The 16,108-nt window shown below is 37.8% G+C and overlaps 2 protein-coding genes and 1 long non-coding RNA gene across 3 annotated transcripts; 1 reads left to right on the top strand and 2 right to left on the bottom strand.

Moving 5' to 3' along the window:
- The first annotated feature begins 72 nt into the window (after positions 1-72).
- Positions 73-5,620, top strand: and1 (actinodin1). Its single transcript, XM_082183361.1, has 5 exons — positions 73-1,178; positions 1,818-1,890; positions 2,723-2,767; positions 2,900-3,039; positions 3,586-5,620. Exons 2-5 carry the CDS (start codon positions 1,836-1,838, stop codon positions 5,053-5,055), a joined length of 1,710 nt encoding a protein of 569 aa, XP_082039487.1. The 5' UTR covers positions 73-1,178; positions 1,818-1,835; the 3' UTR covers positions 5,056-5,620.
- A 679-nt stretch (positions 5,621-6,299) lies between these two features.
- adipoqa (adiponectin, C1Q and collagen domain containing, a) lies at positions 6,300-8,836 on the bottom strand. The gene is made up of 3 exons (XM_082183362.1): positions 8,726-8,836; positions 8,418-8,653; positions 6,300-7,168 (listed from the first exon to the last, which is right to left on the bottom strand). The coding sequence occupies exons 1-3, from the start codon at positions 8,731-8,733 to the stop codon at positions 6,618-6,620; spliced, it is 795 nt and encodes a 264-aa protein (XP_082039488.1). The 5' UTR covers positions 8,734-8,836; the 3' UTR covers positions 6,300-6,617.
- Positions 8,837-11,083: 2,247 nt separating this feature from the next.
- On the bottom strand, positions 11,084-12,685 carry LOC309509645. Its single transcript, XR_014209966.1, has 3 exons — positions 12,505-12,685; positions 11,715-11,796; positions 11,084-11,385 (listed from the first exon to the last, which is right to left on the bottom strand). It is a non-coding gene; the product is annotated as an uncharacterized lncRNA (long non-coding RNA).
- Between the last annotated feature and the right edge of the window lie 3,423 nt (positions 12,686-16,108).

Here is a 16,108-nt window from a genome sequence, read left to right as displayed (position 1 = left end):
CGTTTTTTTCCCTAGGCTGAAATCTGTTTCTAGCCCTGATTGTAGGTTTTTGCACATTCCTGAACACCTGTAAGTGTGCATAATTACATGTGCGATTCACTGTTAACATAAAGCACAGATGTTTTACGCTCTGACATTGACATGAAAATATTTTTCTGCTTGTGTATATCCGAACTCGCTTGATAATCGGTTTATATTCATGTTAGATGATTTAAAAAAAGAGCATACTTTAAAGGGATAGTTCACCCAAAAAGTGGTCGTGAGGTTGAGTAAATGATGACAAAATGTTCAATTTTTGGGTGAACTATCCCTTTAACTCTTAATCTGCATCACAAACAGGGTTTTAATTGTGAAAGATCACTTTTAATGTCATTCTGTGCAGTTAATTATGGGATGATGGATTGAGCTGGAGCTTGGCAGATGTGCGTATGAAAAATTCCCCATGAGGGGTTTTACAAAGTTTGCTGCACTTGACGGTTCAGTGCATTTCGTCTGTGACAATATTCAGTATATAGAGATTTGTTTAATGTCTGTTATTCTGTTAGCTGAAGATAACAAGAATCGTTGCTTGATGAAACCTTAATGGGAGTGTCCTCCTCCATATACTCAACAATGTTAAGACATGTATAGGACGTTCCCAGTTGCTAATGACAAAATGTAAACTGCAAGCATATTAGCCTGATTATACTCAAAAACAAATTTAGATTTGTTATTGGTTCTCATAAATAAAAAATAAAATAAAATTATTTAGTAACTGAAAGCTAATGTAAAGTTACCAAATATGCTTTCTTTGCATTCTCAATTTTGAAAGCATCTAGTTTAGGAATAGAACCTTCTAAATGAGAAACAGTTGATGTTCTTTTCTCTCCTGCTGTGTCGGTCTATAATTACAACATCTGATTGGTTGACTTGCTTGGCCAGAGAAAGCCAATGGTAGTGTTGGAAGCAGTGTGTTCTTGGCCCCATGGGATACACCTTTTTTGTTTTTAATGATCAAGGTTGGGTTTAAATTGTGGCCAGGTTCTAACGGTGGCACAGTCGGTGTACAGGGGTGTGTTGAGACTAGTACACGAGGGGATTGACTCACCTTCCTCTTCCAGTCAGTCAGCTGTGGAGCTGAACTTCCAGGCCCAGTCGGCTGTCTCTTCAGCGGTTCACGTCGCCACATCCTAACACGGGTAAGACACAGACTCTTATATATCTGATTATAAAGCAATTGTACATTAACAATATGCAGACGTGCTCCAATTTTTACTATGCTAACAGAATGCACCAAATTCTTCTAATAAGAAAATCCTTTTACTTATTATGCGATTAAGAAAACGCATTGAACATATTGATAAGAAAACATTTCAAATGTATTGTTTCTGTTCATCTTGAAAGCTGCGCCAGCAAAAATACTGACATTGACAGGAATATGATGAGATAGTGTAAAGAGCTTGAATGTGTAAATGCAATGTTTGTTGAACTTACCTTGAATGTCACACAGGTCCCACTGGAAAAAAACTTCATTTTCTTTGTATACAGGCATTTGTTACATGTAACAACAAATAATGAACTGGTAATCGACCATACAGAGTAAATTATTTGTCAAATTATGTCTAAATGCAAAATTTAAAAGTTTTCTTTTCCTACTTGATAAATTCTCCATCTCCAAATTTTCAAATGTAGATCATAAAATATCAAGGAGCAAAAGGAAGCTTTTTCTCATAACAACTTTCATAATCATCTTGATTGAGGTTCATCATGTTAAAGTATGGATATGAAAGCTTATGAAAATGCAAATAAATGCTATAATTAATGTTGTTTATCCAAAGGAATCAGGAAGGTTAAGAATGGCTCGATCTTCCATCTTCAATGTGTTGCTGTTAGCAACGTTATTATTACCAGGTGAGATATCTGAATAATTTTTTCATGTTAATAAAATCTGTTCTGTGGTTTTCCTGATAGTAAAAAAAAAAAAAAAAAAAAAATTACGTATAAATCCTTATTTTTAGTAGTTATATGATAAAATACCAGATCTGTTTTAGAAGCTTTATGACTTTGTATCTTCTGATTGAAATTCCCCAAAAAGTCCTGTATCAAACGAGGGGGTGTCGGGTTTCTGAGTCCTTTGCTCTTTGCTCTGCAACTGATAAAATGATTAACGGTTGTCAGCAAAACTCTTAAGTGCACCAGGTTTCCAGATGTGGCAGCAGTTTACAAGCTCATAAAAATAAACTTGCTGATCCTCTGAAAGAGTAACATTTCCTTTACCTACATCAAATAAGACACTGAGATCACCTCATGGTAAACTACACATCCGTGATCCCCTCGTCTCCATTCCAGCAGAGATGAACGTTACCTTCAGAGAGATAAGATGGAAAAGGTGTAAGTTCAGCCATTTTCTGATGCTAGGATAATTAGGTTCACCTGTAGGTATATAGGCTCCTTCCCTTTGTAGATTTTATAGCTTTTGCTTGTATGAGCCAAGTTACTGCAGCCCCCTGCCAGGCATCAAAGTGCTGATGTGCACTGTTTGAAGATTAATTTCCTACAAACCCCTGTATATTACCAACTTCCCTTCCCCCACACAACTTGTAAAACTGCATCCTGCTGCCCTCAGCTCATTGGGTCTTTACTGTCTGTAAGCATTTTCTACTCTGTCTTTTGACAAAGGCAACATCTGGTTGAGACTTGGACCCCCTCATTTTTTTCTCTCTCTACTCTTCTTCTTTATCAGAGCTTCTGTTGGCTGGCCCTGTGACCCAGCGTTTAAAAGGAGACGGTTAGTATGGCTTGTTCTGTCAGTCTTTATTGAGTCTCAAATTCAATCCATATATCTGTTGTATAGCTACAGTATAATCTGTGTGTGAATGTTAGATATGTACAATTAACTAACACATAATATTTCTGCCAGATGGAAGCGATGAAAAGGCAGGTGTTGAGGAAGTCTCAAAGAGACTAATCCGCAACAGGAGAAACATCAGTTGGTACAAGCAGCACTCTGACTTCTGGAGCTGGTACAAATACTTCACTGACAATGGGAACCAAGAGGGAGTGAGTACAGCATATTGTGAACTAAACAGGAAAACACAGTCCACCTGCAGGATCTACAACAAGCGTTCATAGTTTTTGCATAGGTTAATCTGAGGAATGCCCAATATAATCGGTACCTTCCATATTGTTTACTGGCCGATATTTTTTCATTTATCAGTAACAACCAATGATTTTTAAACGCCCATGGGTCGTCATGCATTTTTACATTTAGATTGTTCATTTTGCCATCTTCTAATGCTCACTAAAAGTTGAACTATTAAATCATTTAATAATGTCCATTTTTAATTCTGCAAAGTATAATGTTGGGATGTCTATATTCACTTTTTTTTCCATTTTTTTTTCATTTTATCATTTGTTTTTCATTTATTTGTTTTTATACAAAAATCTTTAATATTGGCCATTTATCGCTTATTGGCCATCACGTGAAAATACTTACTAGAAATTTAAAACTATAAAAAGTTAGGGTATGATTCAGGCTACTTATGTATTTTATGTTGGTTATATAATCCAAGTACTTAATCAAGATCATTCGTTGTCAACTTTCAGGTTGCAGAGCTGGATCGTGTCTATCTGGCTTACTTGCAGAACAAGAATCGGGCTGAGTCACGCAGTTCCTACAAGTTGTACCTGCAGCACCTAGGCGACATCTACAAGTCTTGTGCCGAGTCTGATGACCCAAACTGCGTGGCCTCGTACACCAGCAGATCCAAGCCCAAGGCTGAGGCACCAGCGCCTGCCCCAGTCAAGTCTTGTGACCCTTACAGAGACCCGTATTGCATGTACTCAAAGGGAAACTCATATTACCCCTACTTGGCTCCGGCCCCAGCTCCTGTCAAAGCCCCTGCTCCAGTGAAAGCCCCTGCTCCAGTGAAAGCCCCAGCTTACCTCCACACTCCTGTGGTGAAGGATCCACGTTCCAATTACTACTACTACTCTCCACTGGTGCAACCCTTCCTGTCAGCTGAGAAGAGAGCTGAGTTGTTGCGCATCTGTGATGCAGAAGATGTTGAGTGTCTCCAGTACCACCTCCGTGCTGCTTACGGATACAAGCCCGCTACTGCACCGGCCCCATCCTACGCCCATCTCGGCTGCGACCCTAAGACAGATCCTTACTGCGTACCCCATCTGGCTCAGAAGGCGCCGTCTAGTCTGTATATGCGGTATCCCCATTGTGACCCTCGGGTTGACCCATACTGTGCTTATGCTGCTGCTCTGGCATCCTCGCAGAACCACGAAGCCCCACCTTCTGGCTTGGAAAGATCCTGCAACCCTCTCTATGATAATAACTGCAACCCTCTGACAGCCACAAGGTTTGGAAGCTTGGCCTCTGAAGATCTGAAGGACGAGCCCGCCTCTGAAGCCGGTGCCATGCGGGCACCTCCGAGCCCTCGTCATGACCCTTACGCCATGTACCGAGATGCATCTGCTGGGGCTGACCTGCGAAGACACCTGCCTACACAGTTCCAGCCTCCAAGGCACCAACCGGAGGAATCTCAACATCCTTTGGGACCTCGCGGGAAGACCAAAGAGGGATATGACTGTTTCATCGGGTATGATGAAGAGTGTTTCCCACTGGGTTCCCAAAACGAGCCCGGTCGTGCTGTGCACAGACAGACGTCCTACCCGGCCGAAGCCTACGAGCCTCACCTGAATGCTGATGGATCCAGAAATGGGGTGGTCGAGCCTGATCCTGACTGCGACCCAGAGTATGACAGAAACTGCCGCTTGCGCCGCCACGAGGCGGCCGAACCCGCTAGTCCTTCACCACGAGAGGAGCATCCAGCTCAGGAGCAATCCCATGAGGAGGTCCCCCAGCATCGAGAAGAGTCCTACCCTGAGACCCCAGGCTATGACCAGCAGCAATACTACATGAGTGGACAAGAGGATCCATATGCAGGATACGGCGCCCAGGAACCAGGAGCGCCTAGTTTTCAGGATGTCCTGAGAGGATATGGTGGTCGGTATCCTGGCCAGGATGACCACCGTGCCTACAATGGAGACTACAGAAATAAATAAATCCCTGTGACAATGTATGCCAAAAATAGTAGATCAGGACAGAATGTGTAGATAAATAGATAAATATTGAAATGCACACTTGTAGAAAAGGTGCACATAAGTTTCACAGGATTTCACTTGGTTCACACAATATTTTCGAGAGCTGCTGAAATTTCCTAGCTCTGGAGTTTGACAGCACTTGTATAGGGATTGTTTTTTTGTTTCTTACTGATTCTTTAAGCCCATGTAACCTGGTTGTGTGTCGCAGCTTCTCTAGGAGATTGACTGCTCTATTTTCTAATGGAGGAGCACTCTTCCTAGCTCTTCATATCTTTGTGGAGGGAAAAATAAGCCAAACAAAGTGTATACAAGATCAATAGTGTCCTTGAATATACTGTAATCATGATCACCTCTCCCATTTTGGTTAGATTCACCAGACAATCTCCCTTCAGATTAATATTTAATGAACTTCTGGGACCTTGCTTATTTGTATTCTTTTTTAAATTGCCAAATTGATGCTTTGTGATTTGTTTGCATATTTGTAAGATGTTTTTCTTTGAATGTTTCAAATAAAAGCTTTAAAGATCTTGAGCTATTTTTCTTTGCAAATGTATGATTACTACTGACAAACTACCTAATTTAACAAACAAAGAGTTTTTCAATTTAATACAAATAAATGAAATAACATTATTTTTTTAAAAGGCTTTTGGCAGAATTTTTTTTATTTTGATTGGACTATCATACAAGTGAACTAGTATGCCACAACTCCTATTGTCATTCACAGAGCAATGCAATAAACTAATTATGGACACTTTCATTCATTTTCTGTAAAGCTGCTTTGAAACGATTGTGAAATGTGGAAAGCGCTATACAAAAAAACGTCAACTGAATTGAATGGAAATTGACATGCACACACTCAAAAATAATGAAATAGCCTGCACTAAATTAGCATACAAATCCATATTTAATAAGCACCCCACCAGTACATATACTGCTTTCACAGTTTAAACTTTAGCAGTCTTATAATTTGCAGGATTTTTCAGTTAACCGCTTTGGGAGTTTAGAGAGATGCTAAATCATTCCATAATGAAGAGGTTTCTTCAAATTCTAGAACACAGTTAAAGTTGTGGCACAGAAACCGCCTAATTAACATTAATAAATATAAATTCTCATCAGCTGTGAAGCTATTTTGGTTAATTAAAAACAATCCTAACAGCAATTAAATAGTTCTACAACGTACAAGATTGCAAGTATTTTACACCCCAACTCACATTCTAAACAAAACTATAATTATAAGGTCATAGCTCAGCATGTATGATGACATATACTGACCTTGAACATTGATTAAAATATCTGCTAGGATGATGTGTGCTAAACTACACTGCTGTGTTGAAAGGAAGCCAGTTGGCTAGATGTGACATTTAGTGGGTGGGCAGACAGACTCCCTGTAATCTGGCCTATAAATCTAAAAAAGACAGGGCTTATGACAGTTTAAAAAAAAACACACTGCAAATAATCTTTGCATACTGCATTAAACTGTTCAATGAGATTAAGTGAAAATATGGATACAAATACAGATGGTGTCATCGTCTGCGGTTGTCAAATGGGTTGCTTAAGATTTTAGGAGTCAAAAGGAAACCAGTGAAGGTGGAGTCATTGTTGATATCAGCATAAATCCCTTCATCAAATATGTCATCATACAACTGAAGCCAAACCTCATCTCCAGCAGACAGATTTAAAATCGTCCCTCCGGAGGCCTGATCTAGATTTCCGTTGTGGAACTGGTCAAGAGTGAAGGCCACAGTCCGGCCATTTTGGAACATTGCTACCTTGGTCTCCTTCCCGTTGATAGTGAGGTGATATGTGAAGTAGTAGATCCCAGGGATTGCACAACGAAACTTTCCGGAGATGTCATCGTAGTGGTGCTGCTCATTGTAGAACGTCTTTGTAAAGCGGATTGGAGCTCCACTAGTGGGGCTGATTTTACCTATAAGTCCCATGCTAAAAGCAGAGTGGTAGGGGAAGGAACCCTCTCCACTTTCTCCTTTCAGACCTGGGTTTCCAGGAAATCCTCTTTTGCCTGCACATCCCTCATCCCCTGGTTCACCTGGCTCTCCATTTGGTCCCTTGGAGCCTTGACAAAGATAATTGAAGAGACTTAGGCCACGTTCACACAGCAGTAAAATACGTTGTCAGTCCTGAATTTGAGGCCTTACGTTCACACACAGTTCAGTTATATGGAAGTGATAACTACATTCTATAACCAAACTCACACCTGTAAATTTTCAGGACTCATACACATCCACATTGTAGGAAAACATGCACTGTGTGAACGGAACACTGGACTGGAAAACTATCTGTGTGTCACGTCATACAGTGAGAGAGCCACTCTGCACAGCACAAATGCATGTCTAACGTGTGTTGCGAGTTTTCATGTGGTTTTCTTTTCGGTAACATACAGTGACAGAAATATGAGAGTTTTAAATCCAGTCACTGTTGTCCACCAGAGCTGCTCCCGTCAGTTTTGTTTTCTACGCGTGACTCAAATGTTCCACTCTCCAGCCAGATATAAACTCCACTGATTGGTCACTGTCGCTATGGCTACTGGTAAAAAAAATGTGGGCTTGACTCCCATTGCGCATTCATACAGACAATATTCGAGACGCTACTGTAAGAGTGAACGGGACATTTCGAGACTCGCACACTACGTAAATGCAGTTGTCATTCCCAAAATCTGACAATGTGAACGTCAGTTTTTTTTTTTTTTCAGACAAACATTGTCTCTCGTTTACAGAAGAGTCCACAAAGGTATATTCACTCACAAATTATTTTTAGTGTGTTTCTCCGATTTATGTTGCGGGTCAATTTGACCCATTTCGATAATTACTGGTTAACCTGTGATGTTTTTGTTGAACTTGTGTGACTTTTTCTCTTTTCGGGTCATGAACATGCCTTGCAAATGGTCGATACTGTGATTTGTTGTGTTGATAAAGGTTCTTTAGTGGCATTGATGGTTCCATGAAGAACTTTTAACATCTATGGAACCTTACATTCCACAAAAAAAGGTTCCTTTAAGAACTGTTCACTGAAAGGTTCTTTGGGGAACCCAAATAGTGGAGGCCTGGAGGGCCACTGTCCTGCTGAGTTTAGCTCAAACCATGATCAAACTCACCTACTTGCAATTTAACTCTGAAGACCTTGACTAGCTTGTTTAGGTGTGTTTGATACGGCTCTAACTAAACTCCGCAGGGCGGTGGCCCTCCAGGACCAGATTTGAGGAACCCTGTTCTATGGCATCGCTGACGCTGACCCCCCTGTGAAGTGTGGTTTAAGTGTACTTGTCATGGGCACTTAATACTATTAGGAGTCTGCCAATGAATCACCTGGATCTCCGATATCTCCCTTGTCCCCCTCATGCCCATCACGTCCATCCCGCCCGGGGATTCCATTGAACCCTGGGGTTCCAGAAACACCCCTCATCCAGCGGGCACAAGGTTCCCTGCTGTCCTGCTCAGCCAGCTCTGTGTTCTCCTCCTGAGGGACGCCCAGTCTGGCTGCCATTATCACAAAAAGCACAGCTATCCATGCACTCTTCATCGCAAGAGCCATGTGATCAAATCTGTTGTGTTACAATGAAAAAGCATTTAGGCAAGCATAAATTTCAGGAATAGACAAGCATGTTTTGTCCTACCTGGCCATCAAAGTGTGTCCTTTACAGTGATTTGTGTGGAGTGATAGCTTGAGCTGTTGTCCTTTTGCCTTTTAAAATCTTGTGTGCAAGTCTCCTCTGTGCTTGTCACCCCTAAAAATATCTGACTGGACATGCAAAGCAGCTGTTGGTATTAAACAAGCGGTCACACTGTCACATTCAGATAAGACGGTGTGAGTTTTCTATATTTATTGTTGTCGATTGATTAATTCCTGCTGCCTCAGTCAGTTTAATGCACACTTGGCATGGATAGCTTATAGCTATGTTATCTGATTGCTTTTGAAGCTTTTTGAATATTATGAGGGGTCTGCTTATTTCAGGAGAGAGATGGAGGAGATGACTTTCTGTTAACCTGGTAAGACCCATTTAGTTTGGAATCTAGCCATGCAATTCACCAATACCGCTAATACGAGAAAAGGGAGAACTTTTGTATCTAATCAAAGAGCGCCACCTTGTGGCTAATATAAGTATCATTATTTAAAGAAAGTTGTGTGTACAGGAGACACAATTTATTATTGGAAGCATATTATAATGATTTCTGAAGGATCACGTGACACTGGAGACTGCTGAAAATTCGCTTTGTCATAACAGGAATTAATTTAAAATATATATAAAAAATGTTACTTTGTTTCACAAAATTACTGTTTTTACTGTATTTTTGATAAAAAAAAAATGTATCCTTTGGTGAGAAAAAGAAAAAAAAAACATTTAAAATTCGTACAGAACTCAAAGTTTGAAACGGTAGTGTATATATATATATGCACACATTATTCATGAAACAGTTCTCTATAACAAAAACGAATGATAGATTATTATACGGGAGATTATTAATCACAACTACATTTAAATGTAATTCTTTTGTTTGAAGCACTGTCAAGGTAGCCTGGTCTAGAATAAAAATGCTACCTCATCCTTTGATAATAAGGTTAGCACAACCGAGCTTAACGGACATGGTAATTTTATCATAATGCATAAGCTATTATGTAGTGCATGAGTCTCCAGGTCTTTATAAAGACTCTCAGAGTTAATTAGACGCTTCATTAAAACATGAAACTATTTAGTTATCCATTCTCTGCTCTTCCCATCTCAGTTGTCCTGTAAAAGGTCAGTGTTCATCTCACACAACTCCCTATGCGCCACCTGACACTTCACTGGACTAATTGTATAGCTTGTACTGATTATAAAATGCCAACATATTTTGGTAAAAACAATGTTTTACTGAAATGTCATGACTATGAATAATCCTCCTCCTATTTCACCTTTGAATCAGCACCATCGATCTACTACTGTGTTTGTTTAAGCCAATATCAGGTGAAAGCACAATGAACACATTAGTTGTGGTGAGAGCAAGAATAGACCCTGTTAATTTAAATTTTATCGATAATTGCTCATAATAGGTCAGTCATACCGGTCAGTCATACACACACAGGGGGTTATTAACTCTATAAAGCCTACTGTATCTTATTTGAAACCCAAATTTCTCAAAATTAAGGCCTCAAAACTATCAACATGATCAAAGCTTTGCTGAAAAAAATTATTATTGGGTTGTATGCATTATGTTTTGTCCCCCACTTTGATCATCAAACTAAGCATCATCTTACTTCATTTTGTTCAAGTAGTCTTCTATACTATTATAAAGATCTCATTGGTTTACATTAAATCATCTGACGTTTTGTCCACATAAATATCAGCAAAATTGAGAATTTTTTGCTCAGTTTGGGCCTCTGAATAAAACTTTTTTTTCCTCCATATTTTCCTAAATCATACTATATGAGCCATGAAGGACTGATGTATCAAATATGATGATACTTAATAACAACAAAAATATATATTTTTTAAGATATATAAATAAAACAGTTTAACAGGCTATATTGTATATGTATGTATGTTTATATATATATATATATATATATATATATATATATATATATATATACACACACACACACACACACACTGAAAAAATATTTTCATTCATCCAATTAAAAAATTTTAGGGTAATGGTTCACATCTATATTTTATAACTTGAGCCAATGAAAAATAAATAACTTGCCCTTACCAATATTTTCTATGTCTATGAAAACTATTTTATAAAACTTGGCACAAAGCATATTTTTCTTGTTGAAAAAAATCAATTAATTTAAATTCTATTTTTGATCTAAACAAAAATATATAGATTTAATCAAAACAAAAATTCTCATTTAATAAATATGTATTAGAAATTATTTGTTTTCTCCAATTAAATAGATATTGATTTAATAATACAATTATTTCTCATTTTTAAAAATACAAGTTAATAGAAATTATTTATTTTAAACAAACAAAAAGATATGGATTCAATAAAACATATTTCCCATTAAGGAACATTAATTAATCTTGTCCAAAATCAAATAAAAAAGACACATCATTTTCATTAAATCGATATTTATTAAATTATTATATACATTACTTCCACACATCCACAATTTCGTGTCAGATTTTCAACTTTTTCAACATTTGCGACAGACAGCAAGTCCCTCAGAACCTCTTGACCCTCAAGTATGATTCCAATGTTTGTGGGTATACAGCTTGTGCATCTCTGATGACAAATATTTCCATGGTTTCTTCTGAAGAGTGTTTTCAGCCTCTTCCTTCTCCAACACCTGGAAAAGAATTTAGGAAGGAGAAAAGAAAAAGAAAAAAAGAATAAGGAATCAATACAGCTTGGGTTTCCCCCCAAATTAGTTTACATAATACTAATACTTCTAACTAATTATAAAATTTACTCCAATTTGTTGTTGACATATAAGTATAAGTTGCACAAACTTTCCAGCACATGGGACTCTGATTTTAGCTGAAAGTAATTGTTTCTATATTTGAAATTAGCCTTCAGACTGTTATCAGACATATATCTGAACATAGTCTGATGGCTAATTTTGAAGTGGACAGCCATATCTAGCATTTTCACATCTCTAAAGTAATCTTTCCTTACCAGGAAATCTTTGATGAGGTCCTCCACTGTTTCTCCCATATGGATGAGATATTTCAGTGCTCTTTGTATCGGTGTCAGTATCCTGCATCAAGATAGTACAAATTTGGCATGAGGGTACATTATGGTCAACAAACTTTAGCACAATATACGTTATCAGTTGATATAATAATTATTATAATATATGATTCAATAGTGTGTCAATCCTATTACTAACGCCACGAAAAAATGTCTGCCACCCCAGTGTCCTCTGGTGGCTAGTAGCTGCTACTACACTTTTTTGAAAACCAACCGACATCAACCGATTGGCGCCAATGCAGCAATACTTTCTATGCATACAATCCATAATTAAATGACCATTGTGAGTGTCGACAGTCATACGTGTTAGATAACGTTACCATTAATCACAAGTGAACGTCAGTCCTTTTACATGTACTTCAGCTCCTTAATTGTTGATCAGGTTTCTATGGTTTTAACCAGAGAACGTCGTTATTATGACGCTGCATCGAGATAACGTTATGTTCAATGATTAAACGTTCACGTTAATTACCATTGTAAAATCAAAATAAGCCAGGGGTAAACGTATATGTTCCCTTTTGTAATCGGTCAGGAATTGATTAACGTCGACACATTAACGTTAACTTGCCAAGTGTAAACTAAGCTAGCTAACACATTTTTAAACTAACGTAAGTTACATAACGATATCTAACAGATAAATTCGGCAGAGCAACATGTCTTGTACAGGCTTCTAAATATACAGCAGCACATTTAAATGGTTGTTTGTTTCACTTACTTCAGTTTATCCGCGATGAAATCTGATTCTCTCTGGAGCAGCAAAGTGATCCACGGAACGTAGAAGAGCGGTTACAGCGGTCTGCTGACGTGGTCGTTGTCGTCGAGAAGATTTGTGTTTAATGCCCATGCGCAATCCTGTGTGTAACCTTGAAATTGTACATTCGTCGAAACAAATATTTCTTATTTGAGCTCTTGATGAAAAATATTTATATTTAACTATGTTTTGAACGAAAAAAATATTATTTGAAAAATAAAACAAATAATGGTAAACTGAATTGAAAGACAAATTATTAATTGGATGAAGTACTGCTTGAAAACCTTTTTACAGTGCACACACACACACGTATATAATTCATATTTCTTCACATGTCAGGATTTACAGTATTAAGGAATGCTTGCACTCGCAGCTTTCTAGTGTTGACAATATTGGCGTGTAGAAAAAAATAGAAAAGGAAATATTTACAAAACATGCAGATTTTGACATAATGACCTTTGATACATAATGACTTGGTAAAGCCATTTAAATATTAGCAATGTAGATTTAGAGGAGCATTTAGAGCCGTTTTGGTACAGAAGTTTTATATTATGAGACAAAAAGAGAAAACTGGAGCATTAAATGTAAGTATTGAGTAACATGCCAAGTAATTAACCAGATTTTTTACATGAAAGCACTATATTTAGTTCAGAGACCTTAAGGAGATTTGTTCTATTGAACAAGTCATCTTTTGCCAGCACAAATAACATGCATGCAGGGAAAGTCATCATTGAGATCATTCAGGGCACACTCACACTGAACTAATCAGAATCAAAATGTAAACAAGTGTGCATCGATTACCATGGATACAAATGAGGAATCTGAGTTTCAACCCAGCGGTTCAAAACATACGAGGAGGAAAAGCCCTGTGAACAGCATGAATGGCATAATGCAAACCAAATAGGCTTATCTTACTACTGCAGAGGTTTCCAATATGCCTAGTTAGAGTCATTGCGTGGCTGCTTGCTCGCAGCTCTAAAATGATTCCTCTAGAATTGGATTATACAGGTAATAGAGGAATAATACTGTGAGGGAATTATTACGATTATGACAGCTTCATTCAGGAGGGGAAAATATGCAGTTACAGTTGAAAATGGGTTTTCATGACACCCCATGTTTCAAAATAAACTGTTTGAAAGTGTAACTTGAAATGAATGTCGTTGGAGGTAGAAAGTTGCCAGGCTGAAGTTTGAGGAAAACTTCCCAAAGCCTGTCAAAGTCTATCTCTCTCTTATTGAAGACAACTCAGGCAAGCTGCTAGTTAGCGCAAACAGAGCTCGCTATTGGATAAACATTAGCCGAATGAACCCTTGATCCCTTTAATCACAAATGGGGATGAAATAATGAAAATTAGGGAAATTTCATCGTGTGCCGGTGATATTAACGTTTGATCAAATAGCGTGTTCACAGTAAGTTCATCTTCCATACCTCTAATGATTAGCTTAATGAAAGTCTCTGTAAACTATCACTTCTGTACTCTTTACATTTAAGAGGCTTAGACATGATAAGCTGACCACATTTCTGAAATGAAAACCAGGCTTTATTACTAGTTCAGCTTAATATATAATTGAAATTGCGAATTAAATGAATGGATGAATTTGGTAATAACTATGAAGCACTTTATTACATTCATGTTCTGTTTTTACTAGCAGCTTACAGCTATCAGACTCAGTGAACTTCAAACATTGAGTTAATCATTTTTTTTATTTTTTTTTATAATTAAATAAATAAAAAAGAATACATTGACTAAAATTGTATTAAATCACACAATGATTTAAAAACAAAAATTAAATTAAAGGTTAACTCTCGCCAAAATGCAACCTGGGGTCTTTTTGTGAATCTACCCGAGGTAAACTTTCGTTTAAAAGCATAATTAGAATGGAAACGCCACATTTTAAGTTTGACCGTATTTTCGTTTTCGGTCAAATTGCCTTTTGAATGGGAGTGCTTGGGGCACGACTATGATAGCATCAAAAATAGCTATTTTTAAAACACTAAGAAGGCTCGACACAACATGAAACTTTGCTCGAAGTATCACCAGGGGCTCTACACATGAACTCGAGCATTGAGAACATTGTTTGTGTACACAGAGTTTACTAAAAAGAAAGATTTTGAACAACTCACTGTAGCTGTTGTTGTTTCCGTCCGCCAGCATTTTGACAGTCAAAAATAGTCGATCTCCGAATGTGATTGAATTGACTCTGAATTTTAGTATTGCTTCTTATATGAGCATCCTTTTTCAAAAACAAGGTCAATATTGATTTTCACTAACGACAAAACAACAAATGATCCGTGAATTTATATGGAACTAAGCTTTAGGAGCTTTCCATCTTTACTCTCCTCCCTGTTACGTTGCATTCGGAGATCGACTATTTTTGACTATCATAATGCCAGCGGACACAGCTACAGTGAGTTGTTCAAAATCTTTATTTTTAGTCGAGCCTTCTTAGTGTTTTAAAAATAGCGATTTTTGATGCTATCATAGACGTGCCCCAAGCACTCCCATTCAAAAGGCAATTTGACCGAAAACGAAAATACGGTCAAACTTAAAAGTGGCGTTTCCATTCTAATTATGCTGTTAAACGAAAGTTTGCCTCGGGTAGATTAACAAAAAGACCCTAGGTTGCATTTTGGCGAGAGTTACCCTTTAAATGATTAAAATTACATTTTAATGTGCATTAGCACATTAGGTTATTTCACTTCATTTCAGTATTATTACACTTTATTATTTCACTGAGACAGTAAAAATGGGGACATGTTCAAGGACAGGACATCTTCACCTGTGGACAAGCAACCAAAAAGGGGGACCCTCCCTGGAAGCAAAGATGTCTGATCACTCTAACATGACTATGAGGAAGGCAACTGTGCTAGTTTTTAATAAAGATTTATAGCAGCATGGCAGATCATTTCTCAAAGTCCAGATATTAAGTTATGAAAATCATTTGAAAGAAACATCATTCAAACACTGGAGAGCAGAAAAATATGAATTATAACTCCCTGGGTTGTTCTAATCTTCAATATTTATGGGATATTAATTACAGTTCATTAGGTGAGAGGCTTCTTGAATGCATGATTTACAAACACATTTTAAACACACGCTTTGATAGATGTGGATGCTGCTTTAAAAGCACCGATGGGTCACTAGAAGCACCGCTAGGATTTGATTGCTGGGATATGAGACCATGGGCAGGTCTTCTTTTGGCCTTAAAGCACATACATCATCATAAAAGAGAGTAACTAGGGAAGGTCTGGCTGACAAGTTGGAAAATGATTAGATTTGTTTATGATGCTGCATGAACATTTTATAAAAATACACTTTTGCACAAGCCTGCATATAAATAGTCTCACATAGCCAGACCTTCAGACTGACAGCAAAAGGTCTGGACTTCATGGCAGATTTTATTGGCTTCTAAGCTTTCATTGTCACAGTTGTAAACACACAATGGCTTGCTTCTTCCATGAGGGGGTTTGGCATCACGGTTACTTTGTTTCCATGCGGACCATTTAAGAACGCGACACACACCCAGACATATTGTAGAGTACAACCAATCAGATGATGACTTTGAAA

The sequence above is a fragment of the Leuciscus leuciscus genome, assembly GCF_965113295.1.
Source record: "Leuciscus leuciscus genome assembly, chromosome: 11".
Lineage (NCBI taxonomy): Eukaryota > Metazoa > Chordata > Actinopteri > Cypriniformes > Leuciscidae > Leuciscus > Leuciscus leuciscus.
The sequence above is the reverse complement of the archived record's forward strand: the minus strand, read 5'-3'. Positions and strand labels throughout refer to the sequence as shown.

Bases quoted from the DNA above. Each gene is read 5' to 3' on its own strand.
- and1 (XM_082183361.1), top strand. From the start codon at position 1,836: ATGGCTCGATCTTCCATCTTCAATGTGTTGCTGTTAGCAACGTTATTA. The intron at 1,891-2,722 runs GTGAGATATCTG...CTTCTTTATCAG, and splicing joins AGCAACGTTATTATTACCAG to AGCTTCTGTTGGCTGGCCCT. The intron at 2,768-2,899 runs GTTAGTATGGCT...TATTTCTGCCAG, and splicing joins CCAGCGTTTAAAAGGAGACG to ATGGAAGCGATGAAAAGGCA.
- adipoqa (XM_082183362.1), bottom strand. The intron at 7,169-8,417 runs GTGATTCATTGG...ATCTTTGTCAAG, and splicing joins GGGAGATATCGGAGATCCAG to GCTCCAAGGGACCAAATGGA.